The sequence below is a fragment of the Schistosoma haematobium genome, chromosome 1 (assembly GCF_000699445.3).
Source record: "Schistosoma haematobium chromosome 1, whole genome shotgun sequence".
NCBI lineage: Eukaryota > Metazoa > Platyhelminthes > Trematoda > Strigeidida > Schistosomatidae > Schistosoma > Schistosoma haematobium.
The window spans coordinates 1,954,259-1,981,004 of NC_067196.1; the positions used below are offsets into that span (position 1 = coordinate 1,954,259).

At 34.7% G+C, this 26,746-nt stretch overlaps 1 protein-coding gene across 1 annotated transcript; it reads right to left on the reverse strand.

Annotated features, from left to right (window-relative positions):
• Positions 1-242: 242 nt before the first annotated feature.
• MS3_00010004 (uncharacterized protein) lies at positions 243-25,984 on the reverse strand (the record flags this gene model as incomplete). The annotated part of the gene is made up of 5 exons (XM_051218337.1): positions 243-285; positions 14,630-14,791; positions 16,842-16,933; positions 20,204-20,286; positions 25,978-25,984. The coding sequence occupies 5 exons, from the start codon at positions 25,982-25,984 to the stop codon at positions 243-245; spliced, it is 387 nt and encodes a 128-aa protein (XP_051072897.1).
• Positions 25,985-26,746: the final 762 nt, after the last annotated feature.

Consider the following 26,746-nt stretch of genomic DNA (forward strand, 5'->3'; position numbering starts at 1 on the left):
CACACATATATTCACGCAAAATACCACATTCGCCATGTATGTTTTACACACTTCGAATGCAAAATAAAACTCTGTCTGTTCACATGATTTATATTTGAAACAACACGAACACAAGTGAACACAATCTGAGAAGTTCACATCATATTACTTATCACTATAATGGATAACCAAATACACAGTGAAATTCACAGTCTTCTCAGTGCTTCCGATTGCTGTACCATAATGGCATTGGTACCGCTTCCTCAACTTTCACCGCAACACTTCTCTTTTGCGGAAGTCCAGAAACTGAAAATCAAATCACAGAGAACAGCTGTCAGAATCTTCCTTACGATGCAACAATAACAAGAATCAAAATGTGGAATATGCACACAAAGATGCTTGTAAATAGAGTGTTTAATCAAATAAACATGTAAGTCATGTGAGTCAATGAAACTGAATTGCGATCCCGCTCACTAGAATCTGCTGCATTCGTTGCAACGAGCCCAAAGTATAATGGAACTTACAACTGAGAAACTAATTACCTGACATTAGGAAACTCTGTGGACTGAAACTGCCGAATGTCAATATCACCAACGCGAAGATAATCAACTTCAGAATTGTGATCTGCATTTCTGAACCAATTAATGAATCAGCTCACCTTCATTATGTCACCACAGAGTAATTGATAAATCAGTGAACACACTGATGCACAGTTTATATATAGATATGTACAACTGGGTCATCTGGTTCTCATGTCCTCACTAGCTCACCTTAAGTGAGTTTGAGGACACAAACAATGTAATGAGAGATTTTCTCAAATATTAACAGTTCGTCATTTCACGTTACAATATGTTGATGTTGAAGTGTTGTGTGGACCTCTCATTGTTTCACACTGTCTTGTGAATTCATATTTTACGATAATATCATTACATTACAGTGGAATCGCTATCTTCGCAAATATTCAAACCACAATTATCGCATATTTGAGACCGTAGATGATGTTTCTCTTCATTAAGAAGGTTCAACCGAGACCTTTAATATAAAATCTGCATTACAGACATCAGCATCAACTCGTCCCATCTGAAAATAAAAAGTCTTCATGTCCCAGATAAACTTTACTTGACGATTGTTGCAGCAATTCGGAATCATATTTGAGACCGTAGATGACGTTTCTCTTCATTGAGAATGTTCATGCAACCGATACATTTAATATAAAAGCTGCATTACAGACATCAGCATCAACTCTTTCCATTTGAGAATAAGAAATCTTCATGTTCCAGAAAATTTTTGCTTGATAATTTCTGCAGCAATTCAAAAGACTTTTACGGTCTCCCACATTGTATGAGCATTCCATGTTCTTAAATAATGGTTGCTCTGGTTGACAGAAGGAAGAAATTCTTCGCAACATGCAAAGGACCTTGGCTTTCACCATGAGGCATCATAAATCGTCCAAATGAAGACATTCCTTGAATTATTTTTCTGTATTTGTGCGAACTCATAAAAGGAAGAATTCCATTGAAGGTGATAATGGGTGTTATTTCAGATATTTCGATAGCCAGACCAAACATATGGATGCAGATTGATAGGCAAATGTTTGACGAAAATCTAAACCACAATTGCCTATAATTTCACCGACTGTCATCAAATGTGTTAAATAACAAACCTATAAGAGATTACTTTCCACAACACTTTTTCTCTGTGCAAGATGGATTACTAGGTTACCCACCATCTACACAACGCCAACTAACAAGTGCTTATCTCAACTGTCCGCCTAGCCTAGTCCAACAAACTAGTCCACTTCATCAAAATAGGGATTTTTTGACCTTCAGAAATTCCTAATCTCAATAGAAATAAAGTTCGCTCAAGCGATAGCTCATATGATCGGGCAAACATAATTAACCACAGTCTATGTATTTCCCAAATACATAACATCAATAGGGAAACGCCCGTTTTTCACACTCCAAACTCCCTTTTGAACTTACTACTTATTAATGCATGTTCACTTTTGAACAGAATTTCCGCCCTGAAAACATTAGCTTTTCTAGCCAAGCCTTCTTGCATACCAATCATTAAAACATGGTGCTCTCAAGCAGTATCTGATTCAGAATTAAATATCCCGAACTTTCGACTCTATCGCAGTGACAGAGAAATTAAGCGAGGAGGTGGTTGTATTATATATGCTTTGAATACCCTAACAACTAATAAAGTTGGAGGTAGTGTCCTGAATGTTTATCAGAATCTGTCTGGATGTCAGTCAACACCCTGAATCATAGTCTACTATTTGGATGCATATACAGAGCTTCTGATAGTTCGATTATTGGGAGTTATCTTATTATCAATGCCTTCATACATGCATCTGCTCTAAACTTTAATGCTAAGGTTATCACTGAAAATTTCAACTATCCTGGGATTACCAGTTGTTGTCAGTCATGTAATGATGAGTTCTCGGCAACCGTTTACGTGCAATGTTGGTTACAGTGGATTCGAACCCCAAATAGAAACGATAGTATACTTGATCTAATATTTAGTAGAGATATTATCCCACTATCTGTAAAAGTATACGATAAATTTGAAAGCAGTTAACATAAGATAGTAGCTTGTTCTCTCCCTATATATCCTTCTTATAATCAACCGATTCAAAAAGTCTGTCAATATAGAGACTATAGTCATGCTGACTGGGATCTCCTGCATTCACTGGTTAAACTTTCAGACTGCGATAACGTTTTCTCATGTAACAGTCTCATAAGTCCATCGACGAATTCTATCTGATCGTTAACTTCTGTCTAGATTCCTGTGTAACTCTTAAAACGTACAGCTTTAGTAAACCCTACGAATTATATATACCAGCTAAATATTGTAATAAACTGAGACGCCTATGGAATCATTACTTTAAGTTAAATGAATTTACGGCAGCTGCACAAATAACAATAATTTTTAACCAAATTGAAGAGAGACATAGGTTAAAAGCCATTAATATGAGGAGATGCTAGCACTTAATACTAACTCGAAGGTACAAAACTTAACACTACTTTTCAATAAAAGCGCTAAAGCAACTGAAAATTCTGATATACCATGCATCCAGCATAATAGCACTTTTACATACGACTCTAAACCTATAACAGACGTGTTCAGTGGTATTTTTGAGAATGGTGTTGGAAATACAAGTGGCTCTGCTTCAAGAGTTATATGCGTGACTAGCAACAAGATAAAATCTATTTCCTTCATATGCATGATAACTAATAAGGCTATTAACACCCTTTGGCTTTCGAGAGGTCATGGGGCAGACGGTATTTCATCTTTTCTCTACAAATATGGTGGTCCAGATATTCCACTTCTTCTAAAGCTGTTTACTCTCTCTCCATGGAAACTGGTTCTTACCCTTACTAATGGAAAACGCGTAAATCATACAATGTTACAAATCAGAAGATAAGACTTACGTAAACAATTATCGACCGATCAATATTACTCCGGTTGTCCCTAGGAGTATGGAAAAACTATAAGCGATGAACTTTTCAACTATTTACTCGCTGGAAAGTTTATCAATGATACTCAACACGGATTTCTTAAAGATCGATCTTGCATGACATGTCATTTCGACTTCTTTAATTTAGTTTTTTATCTACGTAGCTAAGGATATGTAGTCTTAATGCTATATCTGCACATTTCTAAAGCCTTTGACATGGTTAAACACCAACTTCTTATAAGTAAGTTTGCATTTTATGGGGTTCAAAATCCTTTGCTTGCTTGGTTTGATTCCTTTCTCAGCAATCGACATCGAATAGTCAAAATTAACTCCTCGATGTCTAACGCTGTCCCTGTTACAAGTGGTGTAATACAAGGTAGTGGCTTAGTCCCTTTTTTGCTCTTTTTTAATGTACAAAGTTTGTGTTTGACCCCTTCTAGAATATTGCGCGTTTATACTTAGCAGTGCGCGCATAAAGGATAAAATAAGGTTTGAATCAGTACAGAGACGTTTTACACTTCGTATTCTTGGAGCTGATTGCACCTTTACTTATGAATCTTAATGCCATAAACTTGGGCTAGACCTTTTATGGAAGAAGAGATTGAAACTAAATCTTTACTTTTTCAAACTACTCAATAAACTATCTTAGACATCCAATCACGTGATTCAATATGCCAAAACCTCTCACCATGACATTCGTAATTACTTGGCACTAGTGAAACAAACTCATTCTAACTCATCTATTAATATGAATTACTTTACCTGTAACTTTTCTAGACTCTGGAATAATTTATCACAATCTATCCGTACGATAAAATCACTCACTCTAATTGTTCTCTGCATCGATGCATACTGGTCCTCTAAAAATGCATTTAATGTTCTAGCACCTGTAAGTGTATCTCATTCCAAAAGTGATATTATTAGAACCTCAAATGCTTAGCGATCCTTATTAGTGCATACCCTGAGTATAACCACCCACATACTGTCACCTTGTGTTAATACCGCGCCCAGCAAGTTTATCTGATTTGAATATTATCTAGCTTCAAAAGTATATCACTATTTCACATGACACGCATATAGGCAGACCTGATTGACATATTTTGGTAATTACTGCTTTGTTGTTCCCTGCTCTCTCTTTTTGTTTTAATTTCTCTAGTTGTAGAAAATTACATTTAATTTGATCTAGGACACGAAATGACTTCAATTACACTGTTCATAAATCAACGGACTGTCCATTGAAAAAGAATTTTCTTTAAAATTCTCGGCTGATGTATTGGATTCATAATTCAATCAAGGGTTGATCGCTTCATGTAATCATCATCATTATGTTATGCCTTCTCTTCACATAGATCTTGTAAGACATATGTAGTACAAGTGTATGTGAAATTAATCAATGAAACGACATAAATTATAAAAATCATTTGAAAGAAACTGTTTGTCGTTATAAGTAGTATGCACTACAGTATCATTCCATCATCTGTAACTGAACCTAGATCACCTGCTTTTCTCTTCGCATTCTCATTAATTGAATTGTAATAGTATAGATTGTTCATATTAATATACATTGAGTATGAGAATAAAAGTTCAAGATAAATATGTTAGAGTGTAAAAGTGACTCTCTCTGTCTCTCAACACAAGAAACATAGGTCAAGTACACTTACCACAACAGTGAGGTCAACCAACAAATCACCATCATTCCCTCTCCAAATCTACTCCACTCATATTATCAACCACTCACTCATTCACTCAACAATAACACACATGCTGCAATCTCACTCTCACATTGACCTTCACAGAATCACAGATACTAACACGAGACAATTGTATGTCCACTCACTCTATCTCACAGACAGTATAAAAGCAATGTGTCCACATCTATTCACAGTGCTTCTCTTCGTATCCCATTGAAACACATTTCTAGTGTTTTGCTAGTGTTGTTGGTTCAATGAGAATGGTGAGTGTTCATCTTGTATTAGTTAATTGATATGTTCAGATCCAGTTGACAGTGTTGTTGTCAGTAGTGACGATTGTGTCACTTGATAATTCAGTGAGTGGTGAGATCTTGTTATTGAAAAATGAAGTAGTTCCATTTCTAGTTGGTGCAGGTGAGTTGTTCCATGTGATTGATGTTTTATTACTTTCAATACCCTTTATTAAAAATCCTCATTTCTGATTATTTCATGATGGCTGAGTAGTTGTTTCGTTTAGACTTGCCTGCGATGTTTATTTGTACAGCAGACGTTTGAATTTTTGAACATGACTGGTTTTGTTTTTGTAGGAATGGCTAATGAAGTTGCTGCCAGATCTCGTCCAATGGAGAAAAAAGCGGAAAGGGAAAACCCAAAAATGGTGTAAAAAGAAGAATAAAGACACCAGTTTCATCGATATTTTTGTAAGTACCACGACTACCAATCCTCCTGAAGCAGTCCGTAAATAAATCTTCTTCATGACTTTTACTGGTTCTCTGAATGTTTATTCGCATTTGAATTAGTGTATATTCTGTGAATATGAACTTTAGTTCAATGACGAACCCGATATTTAGTGATAATGAAACGAGCCATCACTGAGCAAAATGACTGTGTGACATGTTACATTATTTGCAAACGTATTCTGTAATATGAAATATTTGACCGATTTGAAGTAACAGAAAAACCAGTCGGTGACTTGCCGATGGTTCGTGAATAAGCAAATTGAATCCATCGACATAATATAATGACAAACATCGTAATTTTCCACTCAGTTTCACCTTGTGTGCTTCGAATGCTTACACCTCCTCGGCATATTCGTAGTCAAATTCTCACTACACTCCATGTCTATTCTTCGTGGATAAGTGATGAAACGCACACTGACCGGCTTGTGTATTATTATTAGAGAAGTGCTTAACATTCGTAGAGTACAAGTCACACCATTATCAATGCGCATTCAACGTATAATTGAGTGAAAAATGATAGTTGGTCAAATTGTAGATCATTGTTTTTCTAGTATTCGTGTAACCTATGCTTATTGATCTGTATCCGAAAGTTTAATCTCTCTGTCAAAACATCCGAAATAACAAACCTTCCTCGACTTCAATAGATTTCTTCTCTCTATCAATTCGCAAAAATTCAGTGGTAGTATTAAAATCATCAATAGTAATAGTATCAGTAGTACTAATATTGATAGTAGTACATGAATTATATGAGTTAAAGTTTTACTTTCTTTATATGCTCTGAATCTGGGTATTAATCCCGACACATAAACATGATTTCAGTCTTCTTCTGACCTATGTTGTGGGTATGACACATGCAAATTGCTAAGTATAATAGAAGTCGAAGGATTGCTGCCATGTTATTTAGGGTTGTTTATTTAAAGGTAATGACGTGAAAGTTATGGACGAAGAGACAAGGAACGACATAAGGCGTAACTTCTACGAAACGTTCTTTCAACTTCACGGCCCGCAGAATGTCAAATACAACAGAGCACACTAAATAGAAGGAAAGCAACGGTTGGAAGAATATGTAGCAGTCGATAGTTGAGGCAATGAGACAACCAATAAAACTCTGCACAATTCCTTTGAATTATGTTCTCACTTCGTTCAGAATAGTGTATGGATATCGAAATTAAGAGGACGTCAATTTTGGAATTTATTTGCCAGTTAAAAGTTGAACTTGGAATACTGAAAATTCTTGCCGAATCGTTCTGACATTTAGACTAAATATTACCCTCTTATCAAGCAACAGTGTGTCTCGATCAAGAGGTTTTGCGATTCTCAAATGGATTGAGGTGGTACTGGTGCATTTTATGTGGCTTTTATGACAAGTGGTCTAGACTGCATGAAAACACAAGACCAAGACTCAGTGCAATGAATACTGACATTACGAAATTTCCCAGTGATAAAAACCGTCAACTACAGTCTCATCTCTGAAATATTAATGGATTGAATATTTGCAAAGATAGCGATTCAACTATATTGTAATGGGATAACCATAGAACATAAATTCAATCGACAGTGTAATACAACAAGAGATGCACAGAACATTTCAAAATCAGCATATTGTAACGTGAAATGACATACTGTTAGTATTTGAAAACATATTTCATTGCATTGTATTTGTTCTCATTTTCATCTTATGTCCTTCAATGTAGATATAAAAACCAAATAACCATATTATTTTAATTGTCATTATTATTCACATCTGTTTATCTGAACAAACCTTATATGAAAATGCCTTTTTCAGTTTGTTTTGTAATACAACCACGTACAAATTCCAATAACGTTGGCATGACATTCATGTATGTATGAAACGGTTTCAGTGAATGTGAGAAGAGTGCTGAGTTATATTTTTGGGAGAAAATGGAGAAGATATTAGATCTTTATTAGATATGATGGAAATGAGAAGTACGTAGACGGTTTATTAGCCTCTTTTGTGAACACTGTTTTGTTATCAGTGGTCTCTCAGAACAGTTCACCAAAGCATTGCTGCCATGATTCCATTTGTCGAGTCAAAAGTGTAGAGTTGTATTTGTATGAAATAATGATTCATTTGGAATTCCTGATTGCCTGGTTTCCGATTCCGAATATAATACATTCATTCGTGTTTACCCAGTACGTCTTGGTTAAACTGCGTTATTTCTATTTTGTACTGCAATTAAAATAATCCGAACTATCACAAAAACCTGTTGGATACCTGGGAAAGAAAACGTTACTGTAAAATTTATATTCAAAAGTTTCAATTTATTTTACGGGTGTACTAACATTAGCGGCATCATCAAGTGCATTGACATCGACGTTGAAGTAATCCTCATACTTTATAAACTAAGGTTCAAATGTTATACAGGTCAAACAGTCGAGATGATGTTCATGAGTCGAAAAAGATTATCGTCTGTGAAGTACTTAAGAACAGTTAGTACTGGTCACTTTCAACTGCAATCACACGGTTGATTTTCCTTTTAAAAACAGATCAAAACGCACATCCAACAAAATTACTTGCTCACTCTTTTAATTAGCCTGACTATAATAGGAAGAACAAAACGAATTGTTGATCTTGAAGCTACATATGATGATTATTCTCTCGTCATCATCACATTTTGACGGGTCATCCAAATCATCATCTATTATGTTCACTCACTAAACGCCAAACCTTAGTCTACACGATACCGAATAATCTATACAAGTATGTTTACGGAAACCAGGTCAATGGAATTTGTCAAAATGAGGACTAAGTAAGTAAGGCATTAGTCACTACTCAATATGCTGTCACTGTCAAATCAAATGTGCATCTCATTAACGCGCCTCTATTTCATAATGTATCTGGAGTGTCGATGTTTGTTATTATTATTATCATTATTATTTATTCACTTCACAAAGCTAAAGCCATTCTGTCAACATTTTAGTAAGATATACTGCACAGGCAAACAAATAATTCTAGTTTCGGATTGTGGAGATTAATAAGTGTTTCATTGAGCTCATGAACTGATTGCTATTGGACGACCGTTGAAAACCTGAAAGCACCGAACGGCCGTCTCGTCCCATTGTGTGACTCCTCGATGACAGTGCGCATTCACGATCCTACTCGCGGGAGACAGATGGCTGTGTGAGGAGTAAAAAGAACTACGGGAGATTCAGACCACAGTTGAAGGAGAGGTATGGTATATGCTATTTATGCTGACAGATATAAGCGGTATATGGCTGTTATCAAAAATCAAATGCCTATTCATTAGATTACTAAACCATAAACAAGAACAGAATATCAAATCATATTGACCACTTTTCTCACTTATGCCAATGGAAGAAACGTTCAAGACGATCTATAATGAAACTTTATTGATTCAATGAGAGTGCAATTCCAAAACAAACTTATTTCACTCATAATTATTGTACACACTCTTCAAATAGTTGTTATATTCGTCATTCATTTTATTCTTATTCTTCACGTTTCTCTTCTCCGAAGACTGAGATACCACACTGAAGTCCATTCCAACTGCTACAAAGCAGTAAACTAACATGAATAAAACGTCCGAAGATGTAATCACACAGTAATACCATACACAAATAAAAACAAAGAAAATTCTGACTTCATGTTGAATTATTACAAAATGATAATAATGAATGCAGTGCAATGAATGTGAAGAAAACTCAGTCGCACGGAACATCTCACCTGCACCAACTAGAAATGGAACTACTTCTTCTTTCTATAACACGATCTCACCACTCACTGAATTATCAAGTGACATAATCATCACTATTGAAAACAACACTGTCGACTGGATCTGAACACACCAATTAACGAATTCACAATGAACAACTCGGTATATTGAACACTCAGCATTCTCACTGAACTAACAAAACTAGCGAAACACTAGAAGTGTGTTTCAATGTGATACGAAGAGAAGCACTGTGAATGGATATAGACACATTGCATTTATACTGTGTTACGAAGAACTGTAGGCATTTGGCAGATTAAAATCTTTTTATTGTTTATTATTAATTTACAGTATTTTGGATATATCATTATTTCGGACATTTTGGTTTTCCTTTGTCGTTGATTTTAGTATTTGGTAGTTTTGCACCAAGAACCTACAAATTAGAAGGTTTGTTTTGTAACTGTTATTATTATTGTTGTTGGAACGATATTTGGTCGACTATATGTGAATTGCTAATACATTTGTTATCTAAAATTGAAACTTGGTTCTGTTGTTAATTTGGGTTCGTAATTTGCAAGTAGATCGATAGCCCGTACTTCAATCGTTGGGACGAGCAAAACTTGGGTGTAACATACTGTCTGTGAGATGGGGTGAGTGGACATACAATTGTCTCGTGTTAGTATCTGTGATTCTGTGAAGGTCAATGTGAGAGTGAGATTGCAGCATGTGTGTTATTGTTGAGTGAATGAGTGAGTGGTTGATAATATGAGTGGAGTAGATTTGGAGAGGGAATGATGGTGATTTGTTGGTTGACCTCACTGTTGTGGTAAGTGTACTTGACCTATGTTTCTTGTGTTGAGAGACAGAGAGAGTCACTTTTACACTCTAACATATTTATCTTGAACTTTTATTCTCATACTCAATGTATATTAATATGAACAATCTATACTATTACAATTCAATTAATGAGAATGCGAAGAGAAAAGCAGGTGATCTAGGTTCAGTTACAGATGATGGAATGATACTGTAGTGCATACTACTTATAACGACAAACAGTTTCTTTCAAATGATTTTTATAATTTATGTCGTTTCATTGATTAATTTCACATACACTTGTACTACATATGTCTTACAAGATATATGTGAAGAGAAGGCATAACATAATGATGATGATTACATGAAGCGATCAACCCTCGATTGAATTATGAGATTTGATTAGTATGTTGTGTGATGTGTGTTAGCCCGATAAACAATTATAAACCACAACAATCCAAGGAGATATGGTGTAGTAGATTGATTTTCTGTAACATGAATAAATATCGATGGTTAGATTCATTTTCAGTTCCTCCCATATCATTTTGTGTTAGACGGAGTCAACGATTACGTGAAGCGCTTTGAAACACACTCAATAAGAAATTTATAAATGATTGTTCGCATATGTTTCTAGGTGTCTTGTCATGTAAATCAATGGTACTTCTCTTTCTTAATCAACTTGAAAAACTCAACTGAGTCACGTTTCGCATTATCACATTAATCAGACATTTTAATTAATCATGGTCAATCGATTGTTGATGGCTACCCAAATCGATCTTCTCTCTACCAACCAGCTGATCACTCTTCCTCGGTAGATTCACACAGAGCATGCATCAAACCACACTCGTGTGATGTATTATATGATGTCGTTTGTGTTCTGCATGACATTCAGCAAGTGATATTGTGGCAATTACATAGATGTTACTTTTCCCAGATAACAACTGACATGATGAGATGACGGGCAGGAATCTCATTGTTACACCATTGAAATTCTTGCTCAACATTTTTTATGGTTTTTATTCTATATGATGATTAATTCGGAGTAACATTTGCTTTTATTTCTCATTGTGATACCTCAAATAATGAGTGTGATGTTATTTCAGGATACATTGTTCTTGTTTACATTTATCGTGGACTGTTCTCAGCATTACACGCAGCATGTGATTTTTCACAAATCTCAGTATTTCATATACATGTTGTTTTATTCCGTTTGGCAATGTGATTTACTAACAATACTACCATTATTAATAACAATACATATGGCTCTACTATTATTATTATTATTGCATTTGATAGTACTTTAGTGAACAACCACACAAATGTGAACAATTGAATGTGTGTGAACTTAAAAACTACAGGAAATCTTAGTGAAGTGTGATAACCATATATATATATATAAGTGTTCACGCGCGAAACCGAGTGCTCTGAGTTCGACTCACACAAGCAGGATCGTGGATGCGCAACGCTTCCACGGCTTTCAGGTTTTCAACAATGGTCTAACGTCAATCGCCTTACCATATCAATCAAAAACGTAATAATCTCTATAATCCAAATGAATACAAAATTGTATTTCTGATGTTTCGTGACTCTATGTAATTCGCTTCTCAAAAGTAAATAAATAACTAATATGAAATTGAAGTTACATGATGCATAGGGAACAATTTTCAGCTTATTTGGGAATCACAAATATGTATTTGTGTATCAGCCAAATTATATTTGAGAAGCCCAATGATATCAGAATGGATGGTTTGGAGTGTTGAACTCAGTTGTTGAAAGTTGAACACCGTCACCAATAGACTACCGCTTCATGAAATAACCCAACAAACAGGTAGTATTACGATTCCACATACCAGTTAGATAGTTAATATACAGGTTCTTGAACAAAATCTACTCATATCACTCCAATAGCCTATCGGGAAAATTTAGTATTTAAAAGATAAAGCATGATGATTGAAATCATTATTTAATCGTTCCTACGGATAATTACAACCACAATATTCATGGGTACTAATATCTAAAGTCACTACTGAGGAAGAATGATGGAAGCTCCCTAACGAAACCGAATAGGTCAAAGGACTCAATACAATCAAATCGAATATAAACATGAATAAATCGTTAAATAAAATAAAATAAAATGCAAACGTTACAAGAATATCAGTCAATGAATTACATTAAAAAAACCGAATCAAATGTTCACACTCATCAATATATTTTCATTTGAGAATTCAAGATTCAGTATTCGGACTTTTCAAAGTAGTAAGTTACAGTAATATTTAACATATTCAAGATATTTCAATCCTATACAAGCTTGTTCGATATTACAGCGTGCCTCAGAAGATAGTTGCTATCATACAGAATTCATATGATGGATTAAAATGTAAAATCGTGCATGTAGGACAGTTGACAAAGTCGTTCGAAATAAAGACCGCTGTCAGGCAAGGTTGCTTACTCTCACCCTTTCTTTTTCTCCTGGTGGTCGACTGATTCATGAAGACATCAACATCTGAAGGAAAGCACGGGAAACAGTGGACATCTAGGATGCAGTTGGACGATCTATACTTCACAGTTGATCTGGCCCTCTTATCGCAATCAGAACAGCAAATGCAGGAGAAAATGACCAGTGTAGCAGCAGCTTCAACAGTAGTAGGTCTCATTATACACAAAGGGAAAAGCAGGATTCTCCGATGCTGCACAGAATGCACCAATCCAGTCACAATTGATGGAGGAGATTTGGAAGATGTAAAAACATTTACATATCTGGCAGCATCATTGATGAACATGGTGGAACTGATACAGATGTGAAGGCGCGGATCGGCAAAGCAAGAGCAGCATATTTGCAATTGAGAAACATGTGAAACTCAAAACAGCTGTCAGCCAACACCGAGGTCACGATTTTCAATACAAACGTCAAGACAGTTCTATTGTATGGGGCGGAAACCTAGAGAACTACGAAAGTCATCATCCAGCAGATACAGATGCTTGTTAACAGTTTGTCTACGGAAATTACTTGAGATCCGTTGACCAGACATTATTAGCAAACACCTACTGTGGGAGAGAACAAACCAGATCCTAGTGGAAGAAATCAGGAAGAAGCGTTGAAAGTGGATAGGACACGCATTGAGGAAAGCACCCAACTGTGTCACAAAGACAAACAATCACATGGAATCTTCAAGGCTGAAGGAGGAGAGGAAGATCAAACAACACATTAAGCCGGGAAACGGAGATAGACATGAGAAAAATGAACAAGAATTGGATAGAACTGGAAAGGTAAGCCCAGGACGGAGTGGGTTTTAGAATGCTGGTCGGCGACCTATACAACATTGGGTGTAATAGGCGTAAGTCAGTAAGTAAAGTATTAAATTTCTCATTATTTCTTTTCTTACAAATAATTATATTTAAAAGTCTTTCCATTATCTAAGATTTTTCTTCAGAAAGGACTTTTTCCATTAAAATATCTACAATGGAATTATTCAATTTACAATATTGTAGTTTACAAACACATTAAAAACACAAAATGGAACAAATGATTGATCAAATGAATTCGTTAAAAAAAGATACTGGAATAACTCACCAGTTTACTGATTCTTTATTTTTTTTAAAAACTTTATTTCTGTTTAAATTTCAACCAGATCACATTTCTACATTATACTTTACAAGGTGGTACAAGTGTTAATTGGCTTTCAACAGATCATAAACAAGAAGCATTAGACATGACTGAATTAGTTTTTTTTTATTTCATAGATAGATTCATATATACATATTTCATATCACTGATACATCACAATCATACTTTCAGTTGAATACCACTTACTGGTATGGATTTTAGGTTGGATAAATTGACTATATGTATATATTACACAAATTAGTTAACAAACTAATGCAAATCTTAGTCAACTGATGTCCCATCTTGAATTTGATTTTACTCTTCATAACTCATAGAATACCCGCTAAAATACATTCGTTAACACTAAGTGATCGATAATCAATAACCAATGTCATTCGGTCTAATTCATAGTGGTATTAGAGTCCCATGAATCAAGTTGTAAGATTGTGTAGTGGTTCCCAAACAAAAGGAGCTTATACAAAATATATTGATACACTAGGTTAATAATGATATGCCAAAAAAAATTTATAGTAAAGAAACCTAGATGTCTGTCGGTTAGTAAAACCAAAGGTAACAAAATACCGTTAGCAATACAAAAGATATATTAAACAAACAGACACTAACAGTTACTATAGAATGAATGTTACTTGTGCACTTCCTCGTGAGAACAACGACCACAAACTGAGTTCACTTGATTGACAGATGTTCCTCTGCAAGTGACTGCACCGATGACGTAATGAAGAAGACGGAGTCCAATAGCATTATACAATAGTAATCCGCGCCAAAAGTCCAACGTTGCGTCGGAAGGCCTATAATGATGTTATAATACTATTACAGTCTTCAATCAAACAGTGGCCAATAAAATAGAAGAGCAAATGGCGTAGATAGTGTTCTATATTTCAAACAACGCGGTAGTAGAATCGTATATCATTCATCGAAAACAATTATCATCATCTTTTTAACAAGTGATACAGAAAAACAACAGATATTGAATAAAAATATGGTTACAAATAAAGTGTGACAAATTAAAGAAAAAATGTGGTTTTTATTTTTGTTGTTACAAAAATCACTGAATATATGTCACCATATAACTCCCCCCCTAGGGCATACGTCGGTGGAAGTATGCCCGACGTAAAACTCTAAATGCTTTGGAGGGAGAAGAAAATTACACAACGAACAGGGTAAACAAATGTTGGTTTAAAAAGAAATTATACGTGTATACATATTTAAGAACAAAATGTTTCTCTTGTAGTAAAGAGATTTTAATGAATATTTAAAAGTTTAACAACAACAACGGAGTGTATAATACCATTAGTAATAACGGTAATTAAATTGAGAGTTTACCGAAAAGTGTAAATACATGTATAAATTGTGTAAACAATTAGTGATAAACTAAACGAGTCCAACGAAATTGTATATATTTGCATAATTAATAATAAACATCATATGAAACGCATACACATGTAGAGAAAACCATAATGAACTTATCAATATTAGTAGTACACAAGAAAAAGTTGGTTTTTTTTTAGAAAAAAAATGTTATTAGTAACTCTGCTAATATTCAATATTCAATCACATTACAGGTAATGACAGAATAAAGATTAAGTAATTAATTCAACATAATGTTTAGGAAAATGTACATGACTTCTTGAACGAGTTGTTTTCGTAGAAGGTAAAGTGTCGGAACTAGGATTTAAATTTGTGGGAACTGTAACCTTAGAACCGTCTGTTTTACAAAATATTGATTTCGTCGGAGTAGGTGAAGAATTATTTGGAAACACTGGAAGCTGCGTTGTGTGATTGCCACTGTCTATAGACGGCTTTCGGCTGTCATTTGTTTCAGATTCTATAAAAGCAGGTTTTATCCTGTCGATTGAAACTGTTTCTTTTTTTCCGTTCTTATTGATTGTGAAATATTTTGTTTGCCTCTCAACTACTTCATATGGTCCTTCATAAGGATGTTGTAGAGGACGTCTTACAGAGTCAACACGGACAAATACAAATTTACACGTATCTAGATGCTTGCTAACTTGCTCTTCTAAGACAACTGGCCGAGGTGCAACAGGCTTAATGTTATTCATATGGCTCATTAGTCTTTCGCAAAAAGAAGTGGGATCCGTACATACGAGTTTGCAGTTACGCGTCACTAGCTGGCCCGGTAAGGTTAAATTAGTTTCATAGACGAGCTGTGCCGGAGTACATTGTAGGTCTTCTTTAATTGTGGAACTTATGCTTATTAAAATAAGAGGTAGGGATTCACTCCATCTAGAAACGTCAGGTTGTACCATCCATGAGCTTTTCAGTTGTCTGTGGAATCGTTCCACTAGTCAATGATGATCCGGTGTACTACAGAATGTTGGACCGTGTTTTCACTGTAGTCTAGTTTCGTTATTTTGTAAAATTTAGATAAAATAGTGGCGAATATGTCGTTTCCTAGGGTGTCAATTTTAATACTATTTATGTGGTAGTCCGACTGAATTCTCTGCACTCGGAGGTTCGTGCAGCAATCGATACGTTTTCTTCTCTTAACGTCAATTATGATATGATAATTTCACTTTTATTCCCTTTCTTAATCTCTTTTTCTCCATAGGCTCCATTTTAATGGTTATCCAATACTTGATGTAACAAAAATTTGAGAAAAAGCGGCTTACAAACTACTGATCCTGAAAATCACATATTTAGTCAATTAGTAACAATGTAAAACTTCGTACGTACGTACATCAGTTCAAGTTGCCGTACCACATAATTACCGAATTATCTACATTAATAAATCATATATGTAAAATAATTGAATTACAAGCAATTGAACAATTGTGTTTAAAACAAAAACATGATGAAGGTAATTGAAACATTACTTACTTACGCCTGTTACTCCTAATGGAGCATAGGCCGCCGACCAACATTCTCCAACCCACTCTGTCCTGGGCCTTCTTTTCTAGTTCCATCCAATTCTTGTGTTTAGAACGAAAACATGATGAGGTTAATGCAAACATACTAAAGTTATAAGTAATTACTAAGTTTACATTAGATTTTTAACAGATTTTGTTTATAATTACGGTGATAAGTTCAATTCAAACTAAATTTATATGTAGATAGAACCATTGAAAACCAATAAACATTAGATAGCTGTTTCGCTGATTTCAGTGATTCATCAGTAAATCGATTGAAATTAAAAGTGTATACCAATGGACACCGATTCAATCATTTAAAAAGATAACGCACTCTTCTGTAAAATATGAAAGTTTTGAGTTCATTTAAAATTGAAATCACTTGTACAATATTTACCACTGGTTATTGGTTCAGCTATTCTGAGGCTAAGCGCTGGAAACAAGGTCTTGGGTTAGACCCTTGGCGGAATCGGTATTGTCCACTGTTGAGGACTTCCATACAGCTATCTAGTCTTTCCAATTTTTCAATGGTTACTCAACTAAGTTCAGTTTATGAAGTTAACTATAGGATTATGAAAATATTTGATTCAAGTGTTTTACTAAACAATATGATTTTAATTTATTTAAATGTTATATATAATTAAGACAAAATGTCAATTCAATAGTGTCAGAATTACAAAAACAGATCCACTATTATCTTCACATCGAGTTGATAAAAATTCAATAAAACTAATTATAGTTTATGCCACAAATTATGTGAATTATGACAACCTCATAAATGCCGACTCAATGAAAAATAATTGATTTGCCTCAAAAAAAGATACAAGTGTGTGGGAAGATGATAATACAGTTTGTTCACAAACTAGTGTAACTGGACCTGCAACTTATTTAATATTAAAGGAGGTAAACAATATTTATGATTATAATACTTGTAAATTAAGACACTATCGAGGCATACACACAGTATGCACATATATCAATAACAGACTGATCAATTTCAGTCCTGAAACTTCAATGGGAAGATACAAGCCAAACAATACGAAGTGAATTCGAATTCATCCCATTGCACAAGCAAGTGGCTATCAGGACTCAGTAGCTGGGTGGGTAACGCAAGATGGCGTTTGAAGTGAGTGGTTCTGAGTTGGAGTTTCTGTGAGATGCAGGTACATCCAGCTGACGCGTTCCAAATAGAACAAAGTGACGCGCATCCTGGTTTCCACTACTAGCCATTATTCATCTTTGCTTATAAAAAATGTTGATTGTGATAATGCACATGATTTTTGGAAAATGTTTCGTTTGAAAACTTGCTTATTATTTTACTAAACATTTGTATCTGTACATTACGACATAACCTGTAAGAATGTCTTTAGTTAATAAACAAGATTGCTATGAAATTTTTATGACCTGGATGAACCTGGATGAAATTGTGCCAGAAACATTCAACTCTCATAGTGAACAGAATAACGTTAGATAACTAACTTAAAATATAATGATATGCATCTTTAACTTTAGTCGCCTTTAGTGATATTAACTAAATGTGCATTTAATTTAATCATGAATAAAATTATCATGGTAAAATGACGAATATAAAATGTTTCATGTTAAATGTCAGTCAGTCAGCTACAACGTAGGACCGGGAACATATATGCATCGGTTCGAGTCAACATACCTCATTAGCACAGCCGGATGAACACAGGATTGATAAAAGTAGTTAATGCAGTGGTGGTAATATATAAAAGAAAGACTGTGTATAAGGATAAAGTACAGGAAGAAAGATATGAAGCAATTCATGGTAAATAAATGAGGTCATGAAATGAAAATTACTTTTTATAGTTTGAACTTCAACTAACAATTATATGAGATTTACTCAGTCAAAAATCTAATTCATCGTTTATATCACAAACTGAATTTATTTGGATAATCATCGAAAACCATTAAGTAACGGACAGCTGTATCATCCTAGTACGGAACACCTCGGCAGTATGTATCTACGGTCACACGTACGATCAAACTCAACACCTCTAGATCATTGAGTTATCAAACAATGATTCGCAATTGTAATTTTAATTGACCCAGTGTATTGTCTAACTATCATCAAGTGATATTATTCAATGAATGCCTTATACACGATATGATTGAACTCTACTGCTCTCTTCTCACAAGAACATCATAACATGTGAAAAATCTACTTGTTTCTACAAAACCCTTAGACTCTTATCAAAAAGAATACAAATGGCATTAGATTAACCTTAAAATAAGGATTATCAATAATTAGCATTTGTATTGATGAATCTGAAAGCAGAATGTTAAATTGTTTCATAATGATTTTCAACTGATTTTATTTACGTCATAGTAAACTGGAATTGTAGCTAACAACAAAACCCCTCTTCCCAATCCAGAATGCCTGTTTTGTTTTATTTTAGACTTGTCAACTGTTAAATTTATTTTGTCATTGAATAATTTGTAATTCACTGAGGGGAGAGTTGTTTTGTAATGTTTTTCCCGAATTTATGCACACATAGACATTTTATATTCATTTTTCAAAAGGTGTAACCTCAGTGAACAGATCGCATTTTACACTCATTATTCTAGGTAAGGGTTAGATAATTTATTATTTGTCATAACAACAAAAAACAAACAAAAACAAACACGTAAATGAAAACAATTTGAAGCATTCAAATAGACAGTGGAAACATGGAATTAGGATTGATTTATGTGAGAAATAAAAAACAAAATAGATGGAACTGGTTGAAATCATGAGTCAAATGAAGCTAGACCATACCATGGAGAACCTGGAAGCACTATACAACTGTTCTGTCCTAGTATGAAACTCTTCAGCAGTGCGCATTCACAATCCCGCTCTCCACGAGATTTGAACTCAGGACCTATCAGTCTCGTACCAGGCGCTTAAACACTAGACCACTGAGCCGGCATCCAACGCTGTTAATGTCTAACTTCAACCAATTTACGAAGTTGCGCCACCATACACCATTGTCCTCGGTGAGTTGTTATCTCACGACAGACCTGGTTGAACTCCACTGGTAACGATTTCTCACTAGAACTACAAAAATGTATCTTGAAGTCAGTCACTAGTGAGCAGGTGATTATTATTATCAGAATGGAGTTTGTTGTCTAGCTCGTTTATCGCCTGGAGCGAGACTGATAAATCCTGGTTTCGAGTCCCAGGGGGAGCGGGACCGTGGATGCGCACTACTGAGGAGTCCCATACTAGGACCAAACGGCCATCTGATACTTTCAGGTTTTCCATAATGTGGTCTAGCTTCAAATGACTCATAATTTAAATCTGTAAAATTTCTAAAATTCTTCACTAACCCCTTTTGATAAATATAAAATTGTTAGGGAAATATAAGTGAATAAATTGTATAACAATAAAAATTCCATAGAAGTTGATGAATCTAAAATTGAACGAAACAAACGGATGTATTTAGCACAACAATTACAGTCTATTTCAACAAAATCTGAATACCATATATTAAATCGACAATTTGCAAAATATTCACGCATCAAACCAAACTGAATTGTTTCTGTTGCAAACACCAATCGATTGTCTCCCATTCCATTGTTCATAGGTTTTCTTACAAATTCCATTATGTTCTCGCTCCACCTTTCTTGGTCTTCGCCATCTTTTGCTGCCGAGCATTACGTTCTTTTAACGCACGTTATATACTACTTATGTCAATATAAGTAGCTCACACCACAATATAATGAAGAAATAAACAAGGGAAGAGTATACTTAAAAAGCATAATTATTTAGGTGTATACGAAGAGATACAATTCAGACAAAAATACATTAAAAAATAGAAAAATTTTTACGTTGAAGAAAGCTTCTTCTCACTTTATAAGAACGTAAAACAAAACTACAATAGGATCACCACATTTTTTTTATTATTTACTCATGTCTAATAATGTCTTAATCCAATGAGTTACATCAATCCATTTTGTTTTGATTTAGCACAAGAACATATCTCTTATCTAGTATGAACTAATTCATATGCACAGTTCTTACGATCATCTGATTATTTGATGTCATCAACTCCTAATCTAAGCCGTGTCCGTAGATGCAGACTACTTGATTGGAGTCCGCGTAACTATCATATCCAAATTTTCGGATACTCTTGGTGACATGGCTCAGAATCGATCAAAATGCGTATACACTCTCTGTCTTCCCTTAATCATTGTGAATAAAACCACATATTACTTTTCTTCCTACGTACTAATTCTTTCTTCCTTTACTATGTCCTTGCATGCAATCTTACTTTTATATATTACCACCACTGAATTAACTACTTTTATGAATCCGGTGTTTATCTTGCTGTGCTAATGAGGTATGGCAACTGGAACCGATGCATGTATATGTGCCTGAACCTACGTTGTAGCTGACTGTCCGAGGTTATTAAGTGAAACGTTCTGAGGACTATACCAATATATTTCTAGTGCTCATCTTACATGATCGAAACAAGTATGATTCATTTATTTATCTCAATAAAAACAACCGGTCATTTTCATGATTTTAATTCGCCCGTCGATATACTGTATTTATCTTTATGATTTAGGGCTAGCAATCAGAAGTCTCATGGTTGGATTCGACAATTGTGTAAAACTTCAACCAACGCTTTCATAAAAAGACTTCAACTTCATTCTCACTCTTACTTTGCTAAAACTGTCTCTATAGGTACAAAGTTGTTTCGTTACAGTTTTGACTTCCTATTGTTCACTACTTGGCGGATTATTGTTGAAGCATTTTATCAGTCGCTTGGTTTGTTGACTTCATGAAGATCCAGCCATTTACTAAAACGAAAATCCAACTGTTTGTAATTACTGTAAAATTAGGAATACTCAACAAAATAGAAGCCACCTTTCAGTGAAAATTTTAAATACCAACTCATTCCACGTGGGTTTAAGCAATTAAGTCATTTAATTTTAAATCAGTCGTTAACAATTCAACACCGAGTAATGAAACTGGAGTTCGACTACTTCATCTTTTGCTTTATTTTATCAGATTGTACTAGTGCACTGTGTTCAATGATGATCTTCCTCTATGGCAAACAATAGCTTAAATTTTTCATTTGTAATGATTATGATATGTACATATTTTCCACTGTCTTGCTTTTGCGTATATCACCTTCAAATGTTCACATTTCCATAGAGTCTTAAGTATGAATTATTCAGTATGCAAGACATTTTGTGTTCTTTTATTTCATATGTTGAATTCAATCCAGCAATTAAAATTCCATCTGACAATTAAAGTGTTAAGATAAAACATTATCAGTGTTATTGGATGAAGTTAGAAATATAAATAATTGGATGAAAACTCAGAAACATGAGGCCCCTCATAACGATCGCTGGCTAGATTCTCGATGTGTGCTGCTGAAGAATTCAACATTAGATTGAAACAGCTATCCCGTACATCCTAGTTCCTAAGGATAACATCACGTTAGAATGATCCTTGACATTAAACACTTAATATCTTTTGCAAGATAGTTTGACAGAACATTTATTATCTACTTCAACACGTTAGTTATATGTTATGAATGTACATATGAATGTGCATATTCTCACCTATAACAGAGGAGACTGCTTTATGAATAACATTTACTACAGAACAAATATACATTTAGGATCTTTCAGCTGTTTTACACGCGAATAAATGTGTCCAACTTAAAATCGCATTTATTCTTTCACCATTCATCAGCAATGAAACTGTCGAAAAATTCAAGTTGATCATTAAGCAAAAACGTAAAGTTATCGCTTTACTGAATGAGACAACGAATGATATCAAAGTATGTCGGCAGTTGCTACGATTTGCAGCACAAAAGACAAAATACATATAAAAAAATAAAATCTAATAAAAGAAAGTCAAAACAAGAGTATAATATAGATGTCTCAGTTTCCACTGAGTCGTTATTTGAAGGTATTTACCCTACCACTTAATTAAAATACAATTCCTTATGTGCATCAAAATAACAGTCAGTGACATTGTAAATCGACGTCACACTTGGATCCATATACCCATGACGCTATTACTTTCAAGTGTAAATTTAACTTTCGCCCTCTGACGAAATAAAACATTATAGTGAAGGTTCATGATATTATCAATCGAATAGCTTCCTTCCTAAGAACGTTGTACCTTACAAATATTTACCTCAATACTTCGAAGATATTGATGAGCAAATATCTCATTATTAGGTCAACCATACATACAACGAGTGAATACAAATCATCTACGAACACAATGAACCGTGAACAAATGCGTCAAAAGCTACTGATCCAATGCTCGTAAAATGGCCAAGAAGATCACTTTACATGAAATAGCCAATGCATCTAATATTCAGTACGACGATAAAGCTCAATAGTAAAGTCATCTGGTTCACATGAAACAACAACACTACAGATACATTGAAGCTGTGAACCTTATGATATTTTATGACTAATTAAACGTTAGCGGGTTGAGATATTTAAGGAGGCACAATAGCGTGTTCGTACATGCGAATAGTCAGTGAAAGCTTTTGCCGCCTAGATGTAAGCAAACTGATTTGAAAGCTGAATCAGATAATCAGCTTCTGGAATCTCAACCAGCAACAATGGAATATTCAGAATTTACGACGTTGTAGGACCAAATTTTAAGATGATTATATCAACAATAATTTGAACTCTGGTCTCCACAATACACTAAATCAAATCGGAGTTTGTTCTCAATGGTCTATTTGTAAACTGAATTTGATTACGATTGAAATACACAGTGTAGTGAGGCATCTGCACACTGACCGAACAACTATATCATCCAGCTTTGAGTCGAATGAACAAAATTGCGTAAAAACACACTCCGCTCTCTTACACTAACTAGATGTGGAAGTCCACAGTTGTATAAAAGGTTTATAATTAAGTTTAAGAGTGATTGTCAATCTTTTGAATGCTTTCATTTGCTGTTGTACATGATGGAAGTAAGTAATACTTAAGGAATGTCATACAAGTTGGCACAAATTATTTTCAAACTGGATCATGCAATGCAATGAAACGTGAACTGAGTCAACAAGGAGATCAATTGAGCTGAAATTTCACTGCGGTCAACATGTGAAAATACTCTGGGTTTTCTCCAATGCAGTTGTATTTGAGTATTCATCAATGACAAAGTTAAAGTAAGACTACACTGTTTGCATTCCATCGATTTAGTCACAAAAATAAACGATGAGATCTAATGATCTGGAACAACGTAAATCGGAGTCGCTACCTGAAATCACCGTTCAAACTGAATCGTTTCGAAAATGTAATTTGGTGAGTACCACTGTGTTTGCCAAACATTTGATAATTGAAATGCATGGAACGAGTTATTAGTTTGTTGAAGAGTGCAACATTGAAAGTTTTAATGTGTGACTGTATGAGATCGTGTTGTTTAGTTGTCAATTAAACTCTCAAAAACAAAACGATTGACCGCTAATCCATGTCAAATACTATTCAGTTTCCGACTGATCTAAGGAGCAGCGTCTGATTCCGGTAGTTGACTGAAAACCATCTCATTAGTTACTGCTCAGTAATTTAATTAGCATTTCCAGATATTCGAATAAATATGTTTGACTTGTGTGAGTTTTCGACAGCGTATCATCATTGTGAAAGAGTTGTGAAGCAGTTAATTGAGAAAGTCAATTGACACGTTCATGATTCAACGTCACTTGTAGAGGGCTCAATGTGAGTATTTCCACTTCAAATATTTAGCAAGTGACATTCACAAACTGAAACTGTTCAAAGATATTATGTTCAAAGCAAACGTCAGTCAATTAATCATATCATAACAATATTGATGTTATACTCATATTATGTGCATCTTACTAAAATGTGACGATTATGCTTCAACAGCATAATTTCATTACGCATACTCCTGTGTTGGCAAACCATTTCTTCCCCTCAACATTCTATATCGAAATACATTCTTATGCAGCATAACTCACATGATTAAGGCAGTCGAGAAACTGTGAGTTCAGCATTTCATTGAATTTGATCGTTTTATGTGACAAATCTACTCCTCCAACTCCACATCTCATCCCATGATTCTTACTTATTTTACTGCTAAACTAAACTGAAGTGTTGTGTTGAGTGGCCGAAATGGAACATGAGACAGATGTAAATTATTGCTACTCAGATAGGTAAAAGCTTTACAGATAGTTTCGTAATATGATCATGGTAGTCTGTATAAATTTCAGTATTATTGAATGATTCATTTGTCTTTGATCGTTTACATGTTGAACGAGCTGAATTTACTTGACAGTTGTTTAGTAACGCGTAACTATACGTTTTAGGAGAGCTGTTTGTCTGCACTTCAGTGTGGAGCTCCGTCACTCATTAGTGAATTATGGTCAAACAATCTGTACATTACCATATGTTTAAGTCGCGCGAGTCGCATTATATCAGCAACTAAGTATTCTTATTGAAGATATTTTGGTGTCACTACGTCATTGATGAATTGTTGAAAAATAAGTCTGGTACGAGAAGTGTACAATGTGAGTTGGAATGGCTTACGGACAAATGCTGAATGATGTCGCACAAAGTTCTAACTGAAATCATACAGCCTATCACACATATATTCACGCAAAATACCACATTCGCCATGTATGTTTTACACACTTCGAATGCAAAATAAAACTCTGTCTGTTCACATGATTTATATTTGAAACAACACGAACACAAGTGAACACAATCTGAGAAGTTCACATCATATTACTTATCACTATAATGGATAACCAAATACACAGTGAAATTCACAGTCTTCTCAGTGCTTCCGATTGCTGTACCATAATGGCATTGGTACCGCTTCCTCAACTTTCACCGCAACACTTCTCTTTTGCGGAAGTCCAGAAACTGAAAATCAAATCACAGAGAACAGCTGTCAGAATCTTCCTTACGATGCAACAATAACAAGAATCAAAATGTGGAATATGCACACAAAGATGCTTGTAAATAGAGTGTTTAATCAAATAAACATGTAAGTCATGTGAGTCAATGAAACTGAATTGCGATCCCGCTCACTAGAATCTGCTGCATTCGTTGCAACGAGCCCAAAGTATAATGGAACTTACAACTGAGAAACTAATTACCTGACATTAGGAAACTCTGTGGACTGAAACTGCCGAATGTCAATATCACCAACGCGAAGATAATCAACTTCAGAATTGTGATCTGCATTTCTGAACCAATTAATGAATCAGCTCACCTTCATTATGTCACCACAGAGTAATTGATAAATCAGTGAACACACTGATGCACAGTTTATATATAGATATGTACAACTGGGTCATCTGGTTCTCATGTCCTCACTAGCTCACCTTAAGTGAGTTTGAGGACACAAACAATGTAATGAGAGATTTTCTCAAATATTAACAGTTCGTCATTTCACGTTACAATATGTTGATGTTGAAGTGTTGTGTGGACCTCTCATTGTTTCACACTGTCTTGTGAATTCATATTTTACGATAATATCATTACATTACAGTGGAATCGCTATCTTCGCAAATATTCAAACCACAATTATCGCATATTTGAGACCGTAGATGATGTTTCTCTTCATTAAGAAGGTTCAACCGAGACCTTTAATATAAAATCTGCATTACAGACATCAGCATCAACTCGTCCCATCTGAAAATAAAAAGTCTTCATGTCCCAGATAAACTTTACTTGACGATTGTTGCAGCAATTCGGAATCATATTTGAGACCGTAGATGACGTTTCTCTTCATTGAGAATGTTCATGCAACCGATACATTTAATATAAAAGCTGCATTACAGACATCAGCATCAACTCTTTCCATTTGAGAATAAGAAATCTTCATGTTCCAGAAAATTTTTGCTTGATAATTTCTGCAGCAAT